Raw genomic sequence first — 23,697 nt, 5'->3', positions numbered from 1 at the left:
GGTAAGATCTATGTATGTGTCCACTGTTGATACTTGATACCATTGGTTTATCATAAAACCTAGAAATCATAGTATTTTTGTGTGTTTTGAATGACATAATGACCATAAGAACATCAGATTTTTGGGTTCACCTCATAGTTTCATAAACATACATACATGCAAATCTCCGTTCATTTATTGTACAATGTTTTATGTGAAAAATAAACTGTATGGAATAATACATATTTTTGTTGCAAAAGTAGTTCAGCAATGCAACACAACGGGTAATTCTGAACACCTTATATTTTGCATCTTTTGCAAATACCGGCGCATTTCAGCTTGTTAAACGACTTTTGCATCACCCTGTAATGTACTGGTTCGTTACCTTTACCCATATTTTCCCGTATATACAGAGTGTTTAATATATTTTCATTATGTGTGTTACAGACAGTGTCGGTGTCCCGCACGCGCGCCTCCGCGCACCCCGCGCCCGAGCACCCGCTGCCCACCGACACCGCGCAGCCGGATAATGTACGTTGTTGTCTTAGTGTTAGAGTTCATTCTACAAGGTGTCCCTCCGCGCACCCGCTGCCCACCGACACCGCGCAGCCGGATAATGTACGTTGCTGTCTTAGTGTTAGAGTTCATTCTACAAGGTGCCCCTCCACGCACCCGCTGCCCACCGACACCGCGCAGCCGGATAATGTACGTTGTTGTCTTAGTGTTAGAGTTCATTCTACAAGGTGTCCCTCCGCGCACCCGCTGCCCACCGACACCGCGCAGCCGGATAATGTACGTTGTTGTCTTAGTGTTAGAGTTCATTCTACAAGGTGTCCCTCCGCGCACCCGCTGCCCACCGACACCGCGCAGCCGGATAATGTACGTTGTTGTCTTAGTGTTAGAGTGCATTTTGCAGTGTAGAAGTTTATACAGGGTGTTGCAAAAAGGGTATACTATTCGCAAATTTTAACTTTCTGATTTCATTTTCGGGCTTAAATAATATAACATGCCGCAAACGGTTTCGGCTTAGTATACCCTTTTTGCAACACCCTGTATACTCGCGAGCAATGCGTGCTCAGCTCACAGTCAGTTTCTGGCGAATTTTTTCACCACGTTGACAAGCGTTTGTCTAAGAGCCTATTCAAACTGCGGATTAGTCCGCTACCGCCGTCTAGCGGTAACATACCGCTGCAGCTTCGGTCCCACTATTGCCATATGTACTAGGGCATGCAATACCGTAATACCGGTATTGCGTAATACCGGGATCCCGGACAAAATCCACGCTTTTTTCAATACCGGTATTGAAGTAATAACGGAATCGGACATTTATTAGGCTATAAATCAAGCGATTAAGATATAGTTAGCCCTGTGCTCCTACATACTATGAAAGTGCACTTGTTTTCAACCGTTACATGCGGTTTTTGGCCTTTGGAAACCTACTTGTTGTCCATGCGTTCTAAAATTTTAACTTTAATACTCAATTCTCGTAAAAAATATTACATAATACAGAATTTGATTGCTTTTTCTTGTTGTATTTTGCCCTATACGACCTTTAAACAAAATATATGCCATTTATAACAAGGAAGTCTAATACCGGTATTAATACCGGGATCCCGGGATCTGTTTGTCAATACATAGGTACATATTAGGGCATGCAATACCGGTAATATTTTCAATACCGGTATTGAGTTCCGGTATTTGAACTCAATACCGGTATTGAAAATATTACCGGTATTGCATGCCCTAATATGTACCTATGTATTGACAAACAGGACGCGTTACTAGCGCTAACATGACGCCGCGCTATGGCGCTAAGATGTGTTGTACTACTATAATATGGTAAAAAATAATATATATAATTATAAACAAACAAAAAACCCGACTGCACGTTAAAAAGATGAAAACAAGCCCCAATGTTAATGGAAAGTATCGCAGGCGGGGACCAGCAGAGTGCAAGGACTCGCAACTACATTTAGCTGAATGTTACTTAGATAGGTACAGTATACATTGTGTGGCGGTCAAGTTGGTCCCCGCCTGGGATACCTTCCATTAACATTGGGGCTTGTTTTCATCTTTTTAGCGTGCAGTCGGGTTTTTTGTTTGTTTATAATTATATATTTTTATTTATAACTTTTTAGTTGTTTTTATTTTATGAAATTTTATGTCAGTAGTGTTACTTTATGAACATTTTTTATTTCAATAATTTTGGTGTTGTGATTTAAATACTTACATACAATATGCATATTTTTGTAATGTGCTAATCAAGCCCTTTCATTTGATACCCCACACGACATATTTGGAAAAATATATTTTTTCGATCATCACTTTATGTCATCTAGAGGGCGCTATGTACATTTTAAGCCTATAACCATTGCGCAATCATTACGCTTCTAACGATACCTCATACATCAACATCTATCAAGCCGTTTAGGCTACAGGAGGGAACAAAGAAACAGACAAACATACATACATACAATCGAAAACATTACCCTCCTCCTTCGGCAGTCGGGTAAATACCGTCAAACAGAGCGCCAGCGCTAGCAGTACGCAACGCAACGCTCTAGTAACGAGTCCTGTTTGACAAAGTATTTACAGTGCCACAAACTTATCTGTTCCGGTGAGAGCGAACTAAATTGATCCATATCTCATAACTTACCTATGAATTATATATTGATATAGATTAGATGGATTTATTAAAACCGAAAGGGTGAATTACCACTACAGGCTAAATTAAAATCTTATAGAATCAAGAAATATTAGACATTTACGTTTGTGGCACTATACCGCAGTAGCCGATTACTCTTCGGTTTGAATAGACCCCAACTCTATTTTTCGTCGACAACGGCACGTTAATAAGATAAAGTTCTTACTCACTCAAACACACTTTTTATTTTATTTTCTAACATACTTATATCAAATTTATCCAAGATTGCACTGTATAAGTTTTATGTTCTTGAAAAAGCCGTATTTAAATGGGTTAATTATTATCTCTATCCTCCAGGGGACAGGCATTGCCTAGTGTGGGGGTCAGTACATTCATCATCTCTTGTATATTTTTATATTTTTATATTTTTAAAGGAAATAAACATTTTTACTTTTACTTTTTTTGTCATCATCACGACCCATTACGTCCCCACTGCTGGGGCACGGGTCTCCTTCCAATGAAGGAAGGGTTTAGGCCTAGTCCACCACGCTGGCCAAGTGCGGGTTGGTGGACCCCAACACAAGCAAGCTTGTGCTGAGAGAGTTGTCGGGTAAGTGGGCAACCCGACTGTCAGATGTTTTCAAGCCGCCCGAAGGCCTCTGACTAGGCTTAACGACTGCTTCCGAAGGAGCAACCGGGACCCACGGCTTAACGTGCCGTCCGAAGCACGGAAGCGTCCGGAAAAGAACCACTTGAAATCGGTCACCCATCCAATGACTGACCGTGCCAGTTGTTGCTTAACCTCAGTGATCAGTTACGATCACTGAAACCCGCTCGACTACGGACGCTTCTACTTTTTTTGTAATTATGTGTAATTGTTTCTTCAGACCCGTCGCCGGCCCGACACAGACGCGACAACGGCCGTCGCGACCGACACGCAGACGCGACACAAACACGACAAGAAGCAAGACACAAGACACGCCAACAACAACGCACACGTCAACGGCGTCGTGGTGAGTACAGTACGGACTACAAGAGCTGACCACAGTACAGTAAGGACGACGGGAGATGACCACAGTACAGTAGGGATGACGGGAGATGACACAAGCACGACAAGAAGCAGGAGGAGCGACACGTCAACAACAACGCACACGTCAACGGCGTCGTGGTGAGCACAGTACGGACTACGCGAGTTGACCACAGACCACAGCCCATTACTAAACATAACCATACCTAAAACTTTAAACCAGTGTTAAGTGTGTATTTTTAAAATTAACTTAGGGCCAGTTTTTTGATCTGTAGTTAGCATAACCATTTTGGTCAAAAATGACAACCATTAGTTAAATCAACAAAATTCGTATGCAGCTGTCATGCTTGAGTACTTGACTAATGGTTAGAGTTGACCATGGATCAAAAAACTGGCCCTTAGAGATTACTTTTAGTAATAAGGCCTCCGATGGTGCTATTCATTTTCTGAAACTGTTTCTGTTTGTGATTATGTTTAGATATCTTTATATTTATCTTATGGTTTCAGTCGGCCACCACGGACAAGCCAACAACGACTGAAAAAGAGGAGCCGCGGACCACCCCCGCGCCTTCCCCTGAAAGGAATGTCAAGGTATATATTTATGTTTTTAAATAATAATGAGAAAATCCCTCTGATAATGCGTTTTTTTGGGGCTACGGAACAATTGGAAACCTACTCTCATACAACAAAAGCTAGAACAACAATAAACAGAAGTTGAGCGCTGCCTAAAATCGTTTTAAATACTCGTAAAATCTGTAATATTACGGCAATAATAGCCTAATGAAAATTGTCTTGACGTATTACATGCTTTTAACACACACCATCTATACCTTGTTTCACGAGGAAAGACATCTGACAAAACCCTTATTACTTTCGAATAAGGGTAGTTTTTGTTTGTATCAGATGTCTTTCCACGTGAAACAAGGTATACGACTGCTAATATGATACATAATATGCACTTTACTATAACACTCCAATCTTCCATTTCTCCAGGAAACATCAACATCAGCGGTGACGGGCACAGGTACCGCCACCCGGCCGGAGCGGCAGAGCGTGCCCCCGTGCAAGGGACGCGCCGCCACCGCGCCCAGTGAGTAGTCTAGATAGTAGTCATCATCATCATCATCATCATCATCTAGTCCTGGCCATGTAGCACGGGGCGCTATTAAGACGTGACAAAAGTTCTCCGTTGCGCTCGCTCTTGAGGCTGCGCGATGTGAGTGAGCGCGATGCAAAACTCTTGTCACGTCTTGAATGCGCCCCGTAGTAGCCCTTCTGAAATCCCTAATCAGGGTCATGGGGCTCGAAGAGTAGATTTCCACATTGTCCGGTCCTGAATGATCACTCTATACTGACGAAAAACGAAAGAACGAAAGCTGTCGTGCAATCAGTAGAGCGATCCGGAAAAAACGCAGCACATTCTATTCGATAGTCTATTCGAAAGTGCTGTCAACATGTCAACAACAAAATGGCGGTGTATAGATTTGCGAAAGTTTGAATCATTCCATAGGTCATTGTCAGAATAATATTATGTACTCTGTGGTCATTCTTTTCGAAACTCATTCGAAAGGTAAAAAGTGTTCGAAAATGCTGTCAAGTTGACAATAGTCGCACTCGCATTCGATTCTATTCGTTAGCTCGAATTTTCGTGATACGGGTACAGCTTGCACAGCAGCGCTTCGAAACTTCGTTTTTCGTCAGTGTAGAGCCATACCATCCATCCCCTGAGCCATACCTTCGACTTGGTGCCAGCTCAGATACAGGGCAGAGGCAGATAGTAAGAGTGACGAACAAAATAGATGATAACGACTTTCCAACACACAAAAGAGTCGAATTTTGTTTTGTTCGCCGATTTACAAAGCTCTTTATGAACGTATCAAACCCTCTGTAAATCCTATAATACCGGGCCTATATCTTTATCTGACCCTGTAATAACATTAACACTAACATTTGTTTTACAGGCGGCGGCGGCCCGACACTGGCGCGACTTCGCGTGGTGACGGCGCCACCTACTTGCGTGCAACACCTCGCCCAGGCACAAGCTAATACACCCGGTATGTATACTGTACAGTTAGATAGATAGATAGATAGATAAGTTATTTATTTACTTAACACAACACATACACAGGTTACACAGCAAGATTTTCTAACATTAATTTTTTAGATTACATAAACACAAAACATTATTATAAGACATGCAGATAGAAAAGCAACATGTATATTTATCATGTTAGCAAAAGGGTTCTGACTCAGCATAATACTATGATTACAATTAAATAATCACAGCGCTGGTATTCTGCCAGAACCAATTTAGTGAGTGGGAGTGGAGCCTCAACCAAACACAAATATGTGTTTGGTTGAGATGTGTTTAGTTACCAAAAGATATATGTTGTGCCGTCACAGCACACACTCAGAAAGGGATCGTGACCGTATCAACTGAACCCGTTCAGTATTATGTGTATGAAACACCCTACTGCAACGCAAACTAATCGAATTAAAGCTAATGTTGACATTGGACGTGTTGTTTTATGGACATGGTCTGAAATAAAATTTTATTCTTATTCTTATTCTTTTAAATCTATGCCTGGCTCTTTCTGTCCATATACTGTCAGCAAGGCGGCAATACATTTAAGGTCGACATTAGCATACAGTTGCCCGAGCACAGGATTCGAAACCTCCGTTTACGTTGCGTATCGTCAAATGTCACTGTCAAAATGTAAGGCAAATTTGTTAGTTCCAAAAGTGGCATTTGTTTTTTCCATGTTAGGTGGAATTTCACCAAACGCTAAACGTATTTAGTAGCCTGTCATACGTCTGTCAGTTGGTACAAAATGTATATAAAATTTGATTTAAATACGTTTAGCGTTTGGTAAAAGCGACCCTTCGTGTAGATTCGAAAATAGTATCGAATCCTATGCTCGCGCCTCAGTTTCTTTCTGCAACTCAGCGTAAGTGTGGATAGCACAGTATGTAACAGCTTCAACTTATTATCTTCAAGGTGAAGCAGTGAGCCCTAGGATCGTAGCTGACGTTGACAGCGTTCACTCCGACACACACTTCAAACGTGGTGAGTTATCTATAAACAATCGGATAGTAAAACAAGCTGCTACTAAAATACTAAACTACCAACTTAATTAACAACCTAATCCACTTTAATATCGTTTAATACCGTACAGAAGTAAGAACCTGAAATCTGGGGGCCTTACCACAAAAACTTAGACAGTATTTAACAGGCGTTTAGCGCTGTCAAACGCCAACAAAATCTGTCAAATTTCGTTTTGTCAAATTTCGTTTTAAACACTAGTTAAACAGTGTTTAAAGTTTTTTGTGGTAGCACAGTAATAATTTAACATGACATTCTGTCAAAACGACCAGTAACATGAATCATGTCTTTAATAAAAACGAGTGCTATAGTCTGTTTTACATTATGTGAGGACTACTTATGACACAGAGAAGCAGAACAGACTTATCTTTTTACGAGCTGTCCTGTCTGAAATAAGTGTATATTCTTTGCTTCTTTCTCAATACTAAAACATTATGTTTTCAGGCAATAGAAGAGCGGCTCGCAACAGGGCTGACCAGAGCTACACGCAATTTGCCGTCATGGACGATGAAAACGTATCCGCTTTGCAACAGGTAATGTACTTATTTATGCTATGTAAAAGCCCCCAGTAATGTAAAACAGTGGGCTGTAAAATAGTTAGTGGCGATTTTGTTTTCATCTGTGAATTTTGGGAATTTACGGTATTTTTTATACCAACGTCACGTGAATATTTTTCGTCAATAATATGTTTAACACCCGTTAGTCTCGGTTTTTTCCCTGAAACTCCCTTGCGGGTTAACTTAGACCAAGAACCAGGATGCGATATAAATCTTTGTCTCTTTACAAAAATATCCGTATCGACAAATTAAACCCAGCAGTTGTTGGAAATAACCGTCATATTATTTCCCACAGGTCACTAAAGGCGGTGCACTAACACTTGTCTCTCTGTGGAAGTCCCAGTTTGACGACTCTGAGGAGACAACCGACAATGAGTGGAAACAGGAACAACTGCAGGTGAATTTGTTATTTATTTATCTAGATGTTTAAAATTGAATAGAAATGGTTAATAGTTTTGAGTAAGACGTCGGCCACCTGCACAAATAGTATCTATGAACGAATGTCAAACCTCAAGGGAACTGCCAAAAGCCTTAGTCAAGTTATAGTGCCACAAACTTATCTGTTCCGGTGAGAGCTCACGTAAATGTCTAATATTTCTTGATACTGTAAGATTTTAAGTTTGCCTGTATTGGTAATTCACCCTTGCGGTTTTAATAAACCCATCTAATCTATATTAATATATAATTCATTAGTAAGTAATGACTTATGGATCAATTTAGTTCGCTCTCACCGGAACAGATAAGTTTGTTGCACTATACGTGAATATAGACCTCAAAGTTCGCACAAACATGAATTGAACTGTGTGCGATGTGTATCACGATTAATGTCGACTTAAGTCGATTGTAATTCGATAGGGGAATAACTAGATTTTGTATGCGTTTTATTAGTTGCTAACATTACCGACAGGGGCGCTGATCAAGATGTCAGTAAATTGCTATCAAAGGACACAATCGACTTGGGTCAACTCGTGATTCGTACACAGTATATCCACATTATTTACTGCATTAACAATAATGTACATCTGCCCTCACAGTTCAGAGGGCAATACTCAACAAAACTTGTAATTGGTTCAACAAATCCTATCCTAACTAATATTATAAATGCGAAAGTAACTGTGTCTGTCTGTCTGTTACTCTTTCACGCCAAAACTACTGAACGGATTTGAACGAAATTTAGTATACAGATAGTCTAGACCCTGAGAAAGAGCATAGGCCACTTTTTATCGCTGTATTCCCACGGGTAAACTTTTTAAGGCGAAGCGAAGCTCGCGGGAACAGCTCGTAAATTATTATTATAATTTTTCCAGTCGCCGAATGGCGTAGTGGTTAGTGACCCTGACTACTGAGCCGATGGTCCCGGGTTCGATTCCCGGCTGGGGCAGATATTTGTTTAAACACAGATATTTGTTCTCGGGTCTTGGATGTGCCCGTAAAACGGCAATAGGCCCGCCCCCTATTACATTGGGATTAACCGAACACTCTGGCGAAAAGTGGGTGCAGCAATGCACCTCTGCCTACCCCGCAAGGGAGTACATTAGTACAAGGCGTGTGTGTTTCCAGTCGCCGGAACACCGCGGGCCGCGCGCCGCGTCCGCCGTCTCGCAGAGCTCGGCGCCGCGCACGCAGCTCACCCCCGCGCCCCCCGCGCCCCCCGCGCTCCCCGAGCCCGAGCAGGAAAAGGTATAGTACTATTCTATTCTCTGTGGGGGTGTCAGTACCTGCACCTGGCTCTCTCGAGTGGAACCTTTGTGCATATCCCCAAGGTCTAAACTGCCTTCCTAAGCTTGGACCATTTCCCACCACGCTGGTCCACTGCGGGTTAGTGGGTTCACATATCTAGATGTGCTAAATCTAGATATGCAGGTTTCCTCACGATGTTTTCCTTCACCGTAAGAGCGATGGTATACATTGTACTTAAATTCAGAAAAGAACTTATTGGTACATGTCAGCGCCGGGATTCGAACCCGCATCTCTGGCGTGAGAAGCGGGCGCTTACCCGACTGAGCTACCACCGCTTAAGGTATAGTACTTTGAAGATACATTATGATCACGACCGATCCCCGAAAGGGTCAGAGGTGATTCGCAAACCCGCTTTTGGTTGTACATGTGATAGGCCGTGACGTGAGCCGCATTGCCGTCTTTGAATGAGTACAATGAACTTAGGATGCATATGTACGATGTAGATATGCAGGTTTCCTCACGATGTTTTCCTTCACCGTAAGAGCAATGGCACAGCCTTCTGTAATACTAACCTTAGTGGTTAAAATATGCTAGTAAAATGTATTAAAAAACTAAAATTTATTATGATAAATAAAAATAAAAAAATATTATACATTTACATGAGGTAGCTGAGCAAAGCTGAACCGGATCATTCAATGCTTTTGTTTGTATAGAGTTACGTTTTATTTTATAATTTTCTAGCGTATGCTGTGTAGGTTTTTTACTTAAAAAAAAACTGAACGGATTCGTACAAAATTTGGCTCGGAAGAGTCAAAAAGTAGCCTATGTGTTTACCCAAGTTGTCTGCTTCCCATATGCCAAATTTTGTACGAATCCGTTCAGTTTTTTTCCCAATCCCTCCTTTACGACCTCATACACGTTTATGTATTGGAGCCCTAAATCTGTTAAGCACCACTAACCCATCTATTGCTGGTATTTATATTTAATTAATAAATTCTTTAGTACACTTGACCCTATCTGAACATAAATATTCTTCCACCCAAAGGTTGTCTTGAAAAAAATCGCTTTTAGTGATAAGACCGCCTTTTTTGTACCAATGTGTTTGTATTTAAGCTTTGTATAATCTATTCTTGTGTACAAATAAAGAATATTCTATTCTATTCTATTTACCTTCCACAGCCGCCCACGCCGCCTTCGCAGCCCAGCCCGCGCAGCAACTCCCGCCCAGCCTCTGTTCACATCCCGTCCGTGCAGCCACTGCCCGAGCGCCCGCGCTGCTGGACCGAGCCCGCTATTGGTCAGTAACTGTTGTAGACCAATCGCAAGAGAGGGTTAATGCCGCAACCAATAGCAGCCGAGCAGTGTATAGCGCGCGCCAATCGCGTCGCACGGATCGAACCGACCGAGCCCGCTATAGGTCACTATACTCACACCGCCATCTAGCGGTCGCTATAGGTCACTATACTCACACCGCCATCTAGCGGCCGCTATAGGTCACTATACTCACATCGCCATCTAGCGGTCGCTATAGGTCACTATACTCACACCGCCATCTAGCGGCCGCTATAGGTCACTATACTCACATCGCCATCTAGCGGTCGCTATAGGTCACTATACTCACACCGCCATCTAGCGGCCGCTATAGGTCACTATACTCACATCGCCATCTAGCGGTCGCTATAGGTCACTATACTCACACCGCCATCTAGCGGTCGCTGTAGGTCACTATACTCACACCGCCATCTAGCGGTCGCTATAGGTCTCTATACTCACACCGCCATCTAGCGGTCGCTATAGGTCACTATACTCACACCGCCATCTAGCGGTCGCTATAGGTCACTATACTCACACCGCCATCTAGCGGTCGCTATAGGTCACAATACTTACTGTTAGGTACAGTGAAAATTAACGAAAAAAACAAAATGACGGCCGTCTGAAACAAAATTGGCTAGTAAAATTGAGTTTCTTAACCAAAATAGAGGCAATTTTAGCACATTATCATGATAAAAGAGGATTCAGAACGCGTCAATGCCGTTGTAGACCAATGGCGTTGCTCCACAGTACTCCATACCTTAAGGGCGACCACAAGAGTCGCAAGAGAGGGTTAATGCCGCAACCAATAGCAGCCGAGCAGTGTATAGCGCGCGCCAATCGCCTCGCACGGATCGAACCGACCGAGCCCGCTATAGGTCTCTATTATAGTCAAATATAATTATAAAAACGAATTAACGAACAAAATGGCGTCCGTCTGAAACAATATTGGCTGATCAAATGGAGTATTTTTACCTAAGTAGCGGCAATTTTAGCACATTTACAGCCGATTTCTCCACTGTCGGTTATCTAACCGACATTGATTGATTTATAAATTAAACGTCATCTCCATATAAAATTCATGACAGATGTGTCAAAAGTTAACCACTACTCCCTGGTTATGCTCTAACCGAGAATGGAAAAATTAAATATTAATATAAAATATTAAACTAATGTCCTCCTAGCCGAATTTCGGCCACGGCGGCCAATCTCAATTGAGATCAGCCATCTACGCAGGAGTAGATTATAGTGCCCAAGTGTGTGCGCAGTACACAGGAGCACTCTCTGTTCCATCACTCTCATAGCCCAATGGGACGGATTGACCGACACGACTGGAGAGAGCTAGGCGCAGGACCGACTGCTTTACATGCCCATCCGACAGCATGGATCGTTTCATGGATATTAAACTAAACTGTTCCATCATCCAGGTTCCCACGTAAGAGACCTCGGACCACCATTACTGCAGCAAGCTTCCTTCGACTGCGACAGCGGCCCGCTGAGATACAGGGTGGACGTGACGCGCGGCGTGGCCTCCCGCCACAGCGGCAGCCCCGAGCCGCCGCCGCCGCGCGCCCGGAGCACCCCTGTGAGTACCCATATAGATGCGAAAAAGAACCATGAAAATCAGTTCATCATAGATAGAGTAGGAGCAAAATCCGCGCGTTCTCTTTCCATCCGTAAGTACATACATCCATCTATCCGTCTTTCTATCCATCCACCCATCTATTCATCAATCTTTCAAACTATCAATCCACCAATCCATCAATACATCAATCCATCAATCTACCATCTATCAATCCATTAATCCATCCATCTATCCTTCTATCCATCCTTTTGGCCCGCTAAGATACAGGGTGGACGTGACGCGCGGCGTGGCCTCCCGACACAGCGGCAGCCCCGAGCCGCCGCCGCCGCGCGCCCGGAGCACCCCTGTGAGTCACTAGACACTAAATAGAAAAAGATTCATGAAAATCAGTTCGTTACAGAGTTCGGTCTCTGTCCATCTGTACGTCAATATACCAATCCATCTATCTACCAATCCATCAATCCATCAATTTTTTTCGCGCGCGCGCTCTCTTACTGACAACATGTACTTAACGTTCTTCTTATAATTTAATTCATAAAAGTGGTAAATAGTAACCGTAATTTGTGCTACTGTACATCATTAGAAGCCTTTAGTCATAAACTATATTTTGGTGCTTATAATAACAGTGTCTGGCTTCGGTGTCGTGAATAATAACCAAAAACATTTTAAAAAATACGTAATTTTGAGTCTCACGGCCGGAACGTTGACCTTGGGCCAACGGTCACTTTTGCGCTATCGCTAGAGCAGCGCTGCAGTGCCCTACTCGAGCGCTCGCTGCCGTTAAACGCAAGATATAAATACACATCATATTAACCCAGTGAAATTTAAAATGGCTCCAGTAAATAATGTGTGTGTAAAGTGCAACAACAAACTACATCATACCCAATTTATGAAGTGTACCCTATGTGCTCAAACATACGACCTTGACTGTGCAGATGTCTCTTCTAAGCGCTATGCTCTCATGACAAAAGAGAACAAGAGCAACTGGAAGTGCACCCCGTGCCTGTCTACGAAAGGTGCGTCTACCACGATTGGGCCCACCTCTGTATCAACTCCACAAGCCCCCCGCCCCGCCTCAAGCAAACAACCCAATTTAAAAACCACGCCGGAAGACTCCAACATAACCACCCGTAAGAAAACCAACAACATCACACAAAATGAATCTAGCTATGTGACGGAGTCTAATCTTCGTGACATTCTGAAACAAGAAATAACTGCGGCTATAAAGTCTAGCATTAAAGAATTGGTGATGGCCGAACTCCAGAGCATTAACCAACAAATTGGTAGCTTCCACGACGCTATGACGTTTTTTAACCAGCATTTCGAGGATTTAAAAGCTAGCCTTGAGGAAAAGTCAACGCACATTAAGAAACTTGAAGAAGATAATTTGAATTTAAAATCTTGTGTCAATGACCTATCAACAAGGCTGTGTCTTGTAGAACAGCAAATGAGAGAAAGTAACGTAGAGATAAACGGCCTCCCTGAAAAAAAATCGGAAAACTTACCATGCATTATTACAAAACTAGCTAAGTCAGTGGACTGCCAGATCAAAGACGACGATGTCCTCCATGTCACGCGAGTTGCTAAGCTCAATAAGGAGAACCCAAGACCCCGAACGGTAGTAGCTAAGCTTCGCAGTACCCGCCACCGTGATGCTCTCATCGCTGCAGTGTCCAGTTACAACAGAAAGAACCCTGCAAACAAATTAAGCACAAGCCACGTTGGCTACGATGGACCCAGCTCGCCTGTCTACGTCGCCGAGCACCTGACGCCGACGAACAAGTCGCTCCATGCGGAAGTACGTAAGAAGGCCAAGGAGTTATCGTACAAATTTGTTTGGGTACGTAATGGGCGAATTCAAGCACGTAAAGATGAATATTCTCCAATCTTGGTGATAAGGAACTCTTCTTGCTTACATAAAATTAATTAGTGTAGTTATTTTCTCATCTTACCTTATTAATGTTTTTTATTGTTTCAATTTTTCAATAATGGATATGTATTATCAAAATGTTAGAGGCATAAAAACCAAAACAACAGATGTTAATAACAATATTCTTCGTCACAATTATAAAATTATTGTCTTTACAGAGACATGGCTCAATTCAAATATAAGTAATTCAGAATTTATTGATAATAGGTATATTGTATATCGTAGAGACCGTATAACTAGTTCCGCAAAAAAAGATGGTGGAGGTGTCATGATAGCTGTTTCTCGTGACATAGAATCTTTTCGCATACATAATTGGGAAAGTGATTGTGAAGATTTATGGGTTACACTTAATCCTAAAGTTAACAATATTGTTAGAAAAATTACAATCTGCGCTGTATATCTCCCTCCGCCCGTAAAAATTAATACACTAAATACATTTCTAGATAATGCCAATAATGTTATTCACAATACTAATGATGTTATTATAGTTGGCGATTTTAATTTAAGTTTTATTAACTGGAGTCCAAGCCTAGATTCTCATCATATGGTTCCTAATAATTATAGCAATAACTTAGGTTACGCTTTAGTTGATTTTATTAATGCTAATGACTTACACCAAATAAATACCACTCGCAATAGTGATGATAAAATATTAGATCTCATTCTTAGTAATATAAGTAATCTAGAAAACTCAGTTTCACTGGAAAATTTAAGCAAATTAGATAAACTACATCCTGGTTTGTTACTGGACTTTCCACTTACTAGTCTTCAATATTTAAAATGTAATGAACGCCCCTCACTCAACTACTATAAGGCTGACTTTGATAGTATTAATTTAGAACTGAACTCTACCGACTGGCATTCCGAATTCTCTTACTGTGATAATGTAGATTCTATGGTTTGTATACTTAAGGATAAATTAATCTCTGCTATTGATAAATTTGTACCCAAACGAACTAGAAAAATGTCAAGATATCCTCCATGGTTCACCAAACAACTAATATGTCTCCTAACTGAACAAAACAAGTTAAGAAACAAATACAAAAAGTTTAAAAACCCTAGAGACAAATTTGAATATGAATTACTGCGTAGCCGATGTCATAAACTCTTAGATAAATGCTACTCTGACTATAAGTGTAGACTGGAGAATGAAATTCATTCTAATCCCAAAGCTTTTTGGCGTTATGTGAAGGACAAACGTAAAGGAGCTTCGACTATACCTACAGTGATGCATCTCAATAACCTAATTGGTAACAACACAACAGACATATCTAATCTTTTTGCTACTCATTTTTCTAATATCTATAACAAAAAAACTTCTTCTTCAGCCAGAACTAATAATAGTAACTCCACTACCCCTATAACTACCAATATTAACTACGGAATAACTGAAAGAGTAATAATTAAATGTATTAATAAACTAAATGCATCTCAATCAGCAGGTCCGGACGGCATTCATCCGTTACTTGTAAAACGGTGCGTCACAGCCTTAGCCCTCCCATTGTGCATTATATTTAATAAATCTTTACAAGATGGTAATTTTCCTACAGAGTGGAAAAGAGCTAGAATTACCCCGATACATAAAAAGGTGACATCACCTTAGTGAAAAACTACAGACCTATTTCTATCCTGTCCTGTTTTGCTAAACTATTTGAAGCTATCGTTTGTCCAATTCTTACAAAAAATTTAGATCATGCGTTAAGTAAATCACAACATGGATTTAGGAAGGGTCGCTCAGTCGAAACAAATCTGGTTAGTTATATTAGTGAATTGTCCCATACAGTCGACGCAGGTCTGCAAGTCGACGCAATTTATATCGACTTTACCAGTGCATTTGACAAAGTTTGTCACACCCTTCTTCTCAAAAAACTTGAAGTAATCGGCATAAATGTTTCATTAATAAAGTGGCTAACTTCATACTTAGAAAAAAGGGAACAAGTTGTCTCAATCAATGGTTTTCAATCTAAATTCTTCTATGCTGAGTCCGGTGTGCCTCAAGGTTCTCATTTAGGTCCAATTCTTTTCCTTGCTTTTATAAATGATCTGACCCATCACATCCAATATAGTAAATACTCAATGTTTGCCGATGATTTAAAAATTTACCGTACCATAACTTCTACCGACGACAACTGTCTTCTTCAAGACGATCTTAATAATATTTTGAAATGGTGTGATATTAATTGCATGTTGATCAACGCTCAAAAATGTTTTCATATTAAGTTTACACGAAAAAAAGTTCCACATTCCTTTGATTACCTTCTCGACAGTAATGCAGTGACGGAGGTCAGTGAGATTCGTGACCTGGGAATAATAATTGACTCGAAATTACAATTTTCCTCTCATATAGATTCTATTATTAAAAAAGCAGCGCAAATGTTAGGATTTATAAAACGCCAAAGTAAAGGCTTTAGAGCTGACACTAAGATTATCCTGTATAATTCCCTAGTTCGTAGTCATCTCGAATTTGCTTCCTCTGCCTGGAGTCCTTCTTATGCAGCCAACTCACATCGTATCGAATCTATACAGAGAGCCTTTACCCGTCATCTTGCTTTTATTTCCTCTAATGTGTCTCATAAATCTCCGTATGATCACCGCTTAACTTTTTTTAACATGAAATCATTACGCAATAGACGAGAGACCCATGACCTTTTATTTCTTTATAAAATTATTAATAATCTTATAGACTGTCCTGATCTACTTGAGAGTATTTCCTTCCCGATTCCTTTCAAATATACGAGGTACCCAATTAAAAAACTAATGTGTGGACCTAAACCCCGTACAAATTTAGGCTCACATTCATCAGTAAATAGGCTATGTGATCTCCATAACATTTATAGCAACAAATTGGATAATGTTAACCTTGACATTTTTCACGATTCGTATAATTGTTTTAAGAAAAAAATCCAATGTATGAAATAATATTCTTATTACTTACCTGCCTAATTGTTTGTTTTAGTTTGAAAGTATAAATATTTGTGTTCATACTGTGATCTCTGTACTTAGTACTTAGAAAAACATTTTATATATTTTAGTTAAGTTAAAAAATTGTTAATTTTATATAAATTTTTATTTTAAGTTGTCTTAGATAATTTACGAATGTTGTGTACCTTTAATTGGCTTTTATAACGAAATTTTAATTTTAATATCTGTTTTAAAAATGTTAGTTGTATAAGCTGCTGGTGTTCCAGTTTAAATAAATAAATAAATAAATCAATCTATCAATCCAACTATACATGAATACATCAAATCAATCCATCAATAAGCCATCATTCCGACAATCCGTCAATCTATCAATCCATCAATCCATTATCTCATAAATCCATCAATCCATCAACCCTTCCATCCATCTACCCTTCCATCCATCTACCCTTCCATCCATCTACCCTTCTATCCATCCTTTTGGCCCGCTAAGATACAGGGTGGACGTGACGCGCGGCGTGGCCTCCCGACACAGCGGCAGCCCCGAGCAGCCGCCTGTGAGTCACTAGACAAAGATTCATGAAAATCGGTTCGCCGAACAGACTTGTAGCAATATCCGCGCGTTCTCTATCCACCTATCCGTCTTTCTATCCACCTATCCATCTATCAATCCATCAGTCCATCAATCCAACCATCCATCAATCCATTAATCAATCTATCTATCTATCCATATACCCATCTATCCATCAATAAATCAATACATCAGTCCACCAATCTCTACCTAATACTCGAGAGGACTACATCCAAAAGTCGTAGAACAGAAGTTGTTCTCGATGACCCCCCAGTCACCACTTTTGCAACATCCTGTATATAACTGTATTTTAGGTAGAAAGCTATCTTTGAATTATTTTTATTTTTTTAAACCACTGTATGTATTGTTTTTATTATTTTAATTTTAATCTATAAATTTTTATGTAAGTAATTTGTGAACTATGGGTAAACTGCCTGCAATAAACGTTTATTATTATTATATTATTATAACTTAATTGTTACAGAACCTCTCGTACAAGCCGGCGCCGCGCACCCCGCCCCCCTCGCCGCCCGCCCCGCCCCCCGCCACCGTGTCCTCGCGCCTCGAGATACGCGTGCGCGCAGACAACAACGACGCTTCTAGTCAGGAGGGTAAGAGCTAAATTGCATTGTATTGTGTTACTAGTCCTTGAGACTAGAGATATGAGTGGTGGGTGACGGAGAGTAATGACGGTTCTAGTCAGAAGGGTAAGAGCTATATTGCATTGTATTGTGTTACTAGTCCTTGAGACTAGAGATATGAGTGGTGGGTGACGGAGAGTAACGACGCTTCTAGTCAGGAGGGTAAGACTCGTTTTAGATTGCACTAAGTTTATAGTCGTCCCGGCTAGAGATATGAGTGGTGAGAGATATATTAGATTGCATTGTTAGGTACTACTAGTCCTTGAGACTAGAGATATGAGTGGTGGGTGACGGAGAGTAATGACGGTTCTAGTCAGGAGGGTAAGAGCTATATTGCACTGAGTACGATCAACCATTATGCCGCTACTTGGAGGTAAAAATGTTTGGAGTGGACAACTAGCTGTTTCGGAAAATTTAAATTATCTGAAATAGGATTAATTCTAAAAAGTAGCGTTACTTGTTAACATAGAACAACGTGGACTCGGGATGCTTATAAGTAGTATTCTAGATTATTCTAGAATTATACTACGGGATAAACTTTCTAAGCTCAGGCTGCGCGAATAGTCAAACAGTTGTTTTTATTTATTAGGAACACAAACAGTACACATCCGTAAAATACACAATATTCAGTACAATAAGGTAATAATCTAGGAAGTTATACAAATTAAATGTGTTCACATGAGTTGGCGGCGTACATGTTCAGTAAATAAATAATAAATAATAATAAATATGTGGGGACATCTCACACACGGCCATCCAACCCCAAGCTAGGCAGAACCTGTGTTATGGGTGTCGGACAGCTGATATATCTACACAAATACATAGATAGATAGATACTAAATATAAATATCAACACCCAAGACCCGAGTACAAATATCTGTGTTTAAACAAATATCTGCCCCAGCCGGGAATCGAACCCGGGGCCTTCGGCTCAGTAGTCAGGGCACTAACCACTACGCCACTCGGTCGTCGTATGTATGCCGAGTGTTCTCATTTTTCTAGTTTTGCACTCACACTTAGTCGTTATTAACGGGCCTACAACAATTGGCCTACTGTGAACGCAGCCTGACACATTTCTCGGATACCCATACCATAATATAATTGAATAATAATGTTGTTACAGTAAAAATCCACTCAGTGGTGAGCGGTGGCGAAGCGCCTCGCAACCACGACGAGGCGTCCATCTACTACGACGCCACGGAACATCAGCGGGACAAGAGGTGAGATACAAAATCTATGTATCATACACGCACTCACGCCTTGTACTAATGTACTCCCTTGCGGGGTAGAAAGAGGTGCATTGCTGCACTCACTTTTCGCCAGAGTGTTATGTTAGCCCCAATGTAATAGGGGGCGGGCCTATTGCCATTTTACGGGCACATCCAAGACCCGAGAACAAATATCTGTGTTTAAACAAATATCTGCCCCAGCCGGGAATCGAACCCGGGACCATCGGCTTTGTAGTCAGGGTCACTACCCACTACGCCATTCGGTCGTCATCTATGTATCATAGAAACAACATATTGCTGTACAGATGTATTCAGATTTTTACCCGACTGCCGAAGGAGGAGGGTAATGTTTTTAAGTGCCTATTATGTCCCACTTCTGAGCAAAGGCCATAGTTATAACTATCACTGAAAGTTAAAACTTTTGTCACGTCTCAATGTGCGCCTTGCGTCTCATGCTATCCCGTCAGGGTCTTCCATCAACGTCTTTATAACATACAGGTGTTTAGTAAATAATATACGCCCGATAAATAAAACTGTATGATCTAGTCGTCAAACTGACCAATTTTTCTAAAAAACTAAAGATAGATAAGAAAAACATTTGAACTTGCCTCGGGAAAAGAGCGAGGTAACGCTGAAATTTTCATAAAATATTTTTTCTTCTGCCTACAAAATTTTCAAAGTTTCGCTTTTATAATATTAGTAGGCTGTTACTGCTCAACAGGTCATCGACCCGGAGCGGCGACAAGAGCCACAGCCCCCTGCCGGAGAAGGCTAAGGCGGATCTGGTCATTAGTGACAGGTATGTGATCAACATAATCACAAAACATAAACACCTTATGTAAGTAACACTAATTATGGAATGCAATAAAGATTTGAATTTGAATTAATTATCATCATCATCATCATCGTCAAACAATACAATACAGGATGTTGCAAAAAGGGTATTCTAAAGGGGTCACTCAGGGGGTCATTCTGAACAACTTTGACTTCGAGTCAGGGGGCCACCCCCTTTCGGCTTATTATACCCTTTTTGTATCACCCTGTATAGAATAAAATATAACTTTATTGAGACTTCTTTGATGTATACCTCCAAAATATATCTTGGCATGGTTGGCTTTGGTTTTAGTTAATTGATGCCTGACAATTATATCTGCGTTCAGTCAATACACAATACAGTGTCATACAACCATATAGAGTAGTGCAATAGCATTAGGCATAGAGGAGGATGAAAGCCCTATTCTATTCTATTCTCTGTGGGGGTGTAAGTACCTGCACCTGGCTCTCTCGAGTGGAACCTTTGTGCATATCCCCAAGGTCTAAACTGCCTTCCTAAGCTTGGACCATTTCCCACCGCGCTGGTCCACTGCGGGTTGGTGGGTTGACATATCTAGATGTGCTAAATCTAGGTATGCAGGTTTCCTCACGATGTTTTCCTTCACCGTAAGAGCGATGGTATACATTGTACTTAAGTTAAAATAACTCATTGGTACATGTCAGCGCCGGGATCCCGCATCTCTTGATTGAGAAGCGGGCGCTTACCCGACTGAGCTACCACCGCTCCTAGCCCTATTTAAAACCATGTTATTTTTGTTGTTTTCAGATGCAGTGGAGACTTCAAACGAGAGATAAACAGTGCAGCCGGAGATGGGTCGCAGAGTTTGCGCGACGTAAGTATACATTTTATGCGTCTTATGCTTTTCATAGAGATGTCATTATTACTTCCTATTCCCACTTATGGAATGGCCTCTATTTTCATATTCTTTCTTTATCTTCCTCATAATATCCTCTTTAATTGATGCATTTTACACAAAGATATTACTGCACACTGGCGTCAGCCTCTCGTGTAATAATACTTTGCAACTAAATCTACATCCGCCATATTATAACATCCGCCATCTTGTCCCCAGCGGTCGTCAACCAGCGGAACGACATCCCGGATCCCGATAGCTCTCTCTTCAGAGAACAGACTGGCCAAGTGCGCTTCGTGGAGCGGCGACGGACCGCTCTCGCCCGACCCCAACGACTTGACTCCAGGTGAGAGAAATATAGCTCTCTCAGAGAGAGAAGAGACTCAGAGAAGGGAGATAATAATAGCATCGTCAAAGAAAGAGGTGGAGCTGTCTTCAGAGGACCGACTCGCTATTAGTTATTGCATTTTGTTAATACCATTCGATTCTCCTTGAAATAGGCTTTCTAAGAATCTATGAAATTTCTACTTGAGCTTTGAATGCGTAATAGGCGGAGATATAATTTGTTTTTAAAGGTTTTGTTACCAAGAAGTAGAAAAATATTAATGCAAATCTACCTAAATAGATATTTTATGTAACCACTACATGCTTCGTCAATTACCTTTCGCACATCTCTTACAGGATTTCCCGATGGATAATGTAGATTCATATATTCTATTATTGAAATAATTTGTTCAGTAATCCAATGGCAATAATCAATCAAACCTTTCCAAAGTATCACATAATTATTACAGTGTATTATATTAACTGACGACCGAATGGCGTAGTGGTTAGTGACCCTGACTACTGAGCCGAAGGTCCCGGGTTCGATTCCCGGCTGGGGCAGATATTTGTTTAAACACAGATATTTGTTCTCGGGTCTTGGATGTGCCCGTAAAATGGCAATAGGCCCGCCCCCTATTACATTGGGACTAACATAACACTCTGGCGAAAAGTGGGTGCAGCAATGCACCTCTGCCTACCCCGCAAGGGAGTACATTAGTACAAGGCGTGAGAGTGTTTTTTTTATTTTTTTATATATTAACTAAAATTTTTCCTTCATCCTCCAGCGCTTCGACGTCGCCGAGCGAACGCACACGACAAGTACGCGTCGGACCCCGCGCGGGAACTGAACCTGCGCTTCGCGAGGCCGCGCCACCGCCAGCCGCCGCAGCCGCACTCGAGGTAGGCGTGGGACGCCCTCAGGAGTGGTGGAGGGGTTAGGTGGTTCACACAATTTAACGCCTCACCGAGCGGATTGTGGATTTTCTACTGACATAGATGGATGGAATATTCTTTGTTTGTACCCAAGAACAGAATTTACAAAATCTATTTACAAACACATTGGTACAAAAAAGGCGGTGTTATCACTAAAAGCGATTTTTTCAAGAAAACCTTTGGGTGGAAGAATATTTATGTTCAAATAGGATATTTGCATACAATGATAACCCGCCAACCGCAGCCGTGTGAATCGCCTTAACAGGATTCAAGGTCTCTTTAGGGATCTTTTAGCTGGGGTACTGAAATCGTACGACAAGTTCGCGTAAGTGAAAACTTTCAGACGTTGAAAAATGGCACTTCTACGTGTTGCTAAAAAGTCTCCGAAATTACCAATAAATCGTCCAAGTAAGCCAGTACCGTAGCATCCCTGTGAGTTTATTCTGAGCGAAATCTATCGATGAGACGCATGAGTGTAGCCGGGGTATTCTTTAAGCCAATTGGCATGCGTTTAAATCTGAAGGTACCGAACGGTGAAACTAAAGCTGTTTTGTCACGGTCAGCCTCCTTGACAGCCACTTGCCAATAACCAGAGCGCATATCTAGCGTGCTCATGACGCAATTACGCTTTGTAGATTGCAAAAGTTCGTCAATAAGGGGCATCGGGTACGTATGCGATTCCGTGACTGTGTTTAATTTTCAAAAATCAACGCAAAAACGTAAACCGCCGTTCCGTTATGGTACTAGTAGCGCTGGTGCTGCCCATGCTGACTCACAGTACTCAAATCATAATAATGTAGTAGGAAGGCAGAACAGATATACATAAATGTCTGCTCTGTCTTCCGTCATTGCCACTAACCACCCCACTACACCTGCAAATGTTTTGTGTCGCGCAGACTCAAGAGCGAGCGCGTCGGAGAACTTTTGTCACGTCCTAATTGCGACCCGTGCTAGTCCTTCTGAATGTACCTAATGTGTTTATGGCGATAAAAAAATGATTTTTAATTAGATTTTTTGGCCTTCAGCAGGAGCGGTTCCCGCGGTGTGCCCGCTCTCCTGCTAGCGTCTCCACCCGTCTCCGCATGCTCCTCATCATCAGGCTCGCCGCCGCCGCCGCCCGCCGCGCCGCCGCCGCGCCAGGACCCGCGCACGCGCCGCTTCCGCCCGCTCTCCGTCGCGCCTTAACCGACAGAGGTAATGGTGCTGTTATAGACGCGTGTGTGTGTTTGTAGGTAGCTTTGTAGCTCTGTTGCGGGAGAATGGATGGATGGATTTTGGTTAAATTTGGTATGTAGGTAGGTAAGATCCTGGATTACATGCAGGATGTAGATAAACAGCGTTATATCGCGATTTGCCATAAATACGGCGCTTTTAAAATTTTGATCGCGATTCGCTATAAATACAGCATTTTTTAAATCTCGATCGCGATAAACGTCAGTATATCGCGATTCGCTATAAATACGGCGTTTCTAAAATCTAGATCGCGATAGACGGCACTATAAAGCGTTTCGCCATAAATACGGCCTTTTTAAAATCTAGATCGCGATAAAAGTCACTATATCACAGCGCTATATTT

At 41.5% G+C, this 23,697-nt stretch overlaps 1 protein-coding gene across 7 annotated transcripts in view; it reads left to right on the top strand.

The window, feature by feature from the left end:
* The window catches only part of LOC105383678 (tau-tubulin kinase homolog Asator), a 76,035-nt gene that overhangs the window by 47,774 nt on the left and 4,564 nt on the right, over positions 1–23,697 (top strand). For 5 of the 7 annotated variants that reach the window (XM_048632110.1, XM_048632107.1, XM_048632106.1 and 2 more), the window contains 18 exons: positions 427–510; positions 3,511–3,636; positions 4,158–4,241; positions 4,644–4,740; positions 5,612–5,704; positions 6,649–6,717; positions 7,198–7,286; positions 7,606–7,707; positions 8,871–8,990; positions 10,170–10,287; positions 11,729–11,886; positions 17,791–17,917; positions 19,071–19,167; positions 19,880–19,975; positions 20,777–20,843; positions 21,084–21,210; positions 21,974–22,088; positions 23,147–23,315. In XM_048632110.1, coding sequence (XP_048488067.1) covers positions 427–510; positions 3,511–3,636; positions 4,158–4,241; positions 4,644–4,740; positions 5,612–5,704; positions 6,649–6,717; positions 7,198–7,286; positions 7,606–7,707; positions 8,871–8,990; positions 10,170–10,287; positions 11,729–11,886; positions 17,791–17,917; positions 19,071–19,167; positions 19,880–19,975; positions 20,777–20,843; positions 21,084–21,210; positions 21,974–22,088; positions 23,147–23,306 — 1,929 coding nt within the window. In that variant the 3' untranslated portion in view covers positions 23,307–23,315. The remainder of the gene's footprint in view (positions 1–426; positions 511–3,510; positions 3,637–4,157; positions 4,242–4,643; positions 4,741–5,611; positions 5,705–6,648; positions 6,718–7,197; positions 7,287–7,605; positions 7,708–8,870; positions 8,991–10,169; positions 10,288–11,728; positions 11,887–17,790; positions 17,918–19,070; positions 19,168–19,879; positions 19,976–20,776; positions 20,844–21,083; positions 21,211–21,973; positions 22,089–23,146; positions 23,316–23,697) is intronic. The other 2 variants (XM_048632109.1, XM_048632108.1) reach the window with 2 other exon arrangements.

Source organism: Plutella xylostella, chromosome 30 (genome assembly GCF_932276165.1).
Source record: "Plutella xylostella chromosome 30, ilPluXylo3.1, whole genome shotgun sequence".
In the NCBI taxonomy this organism is placed as follows: Eukaryota; Metazoa; Arthropoda; class Insecta; order Lepidoptera; family Plutellidae; genus Plutella; species Plutella xylostella.
The sequence above is the reverse complement of the archived record's forward strand: the minus strand, read 5'-3'. Positions and strand labels throughout refer to the sequence as shown.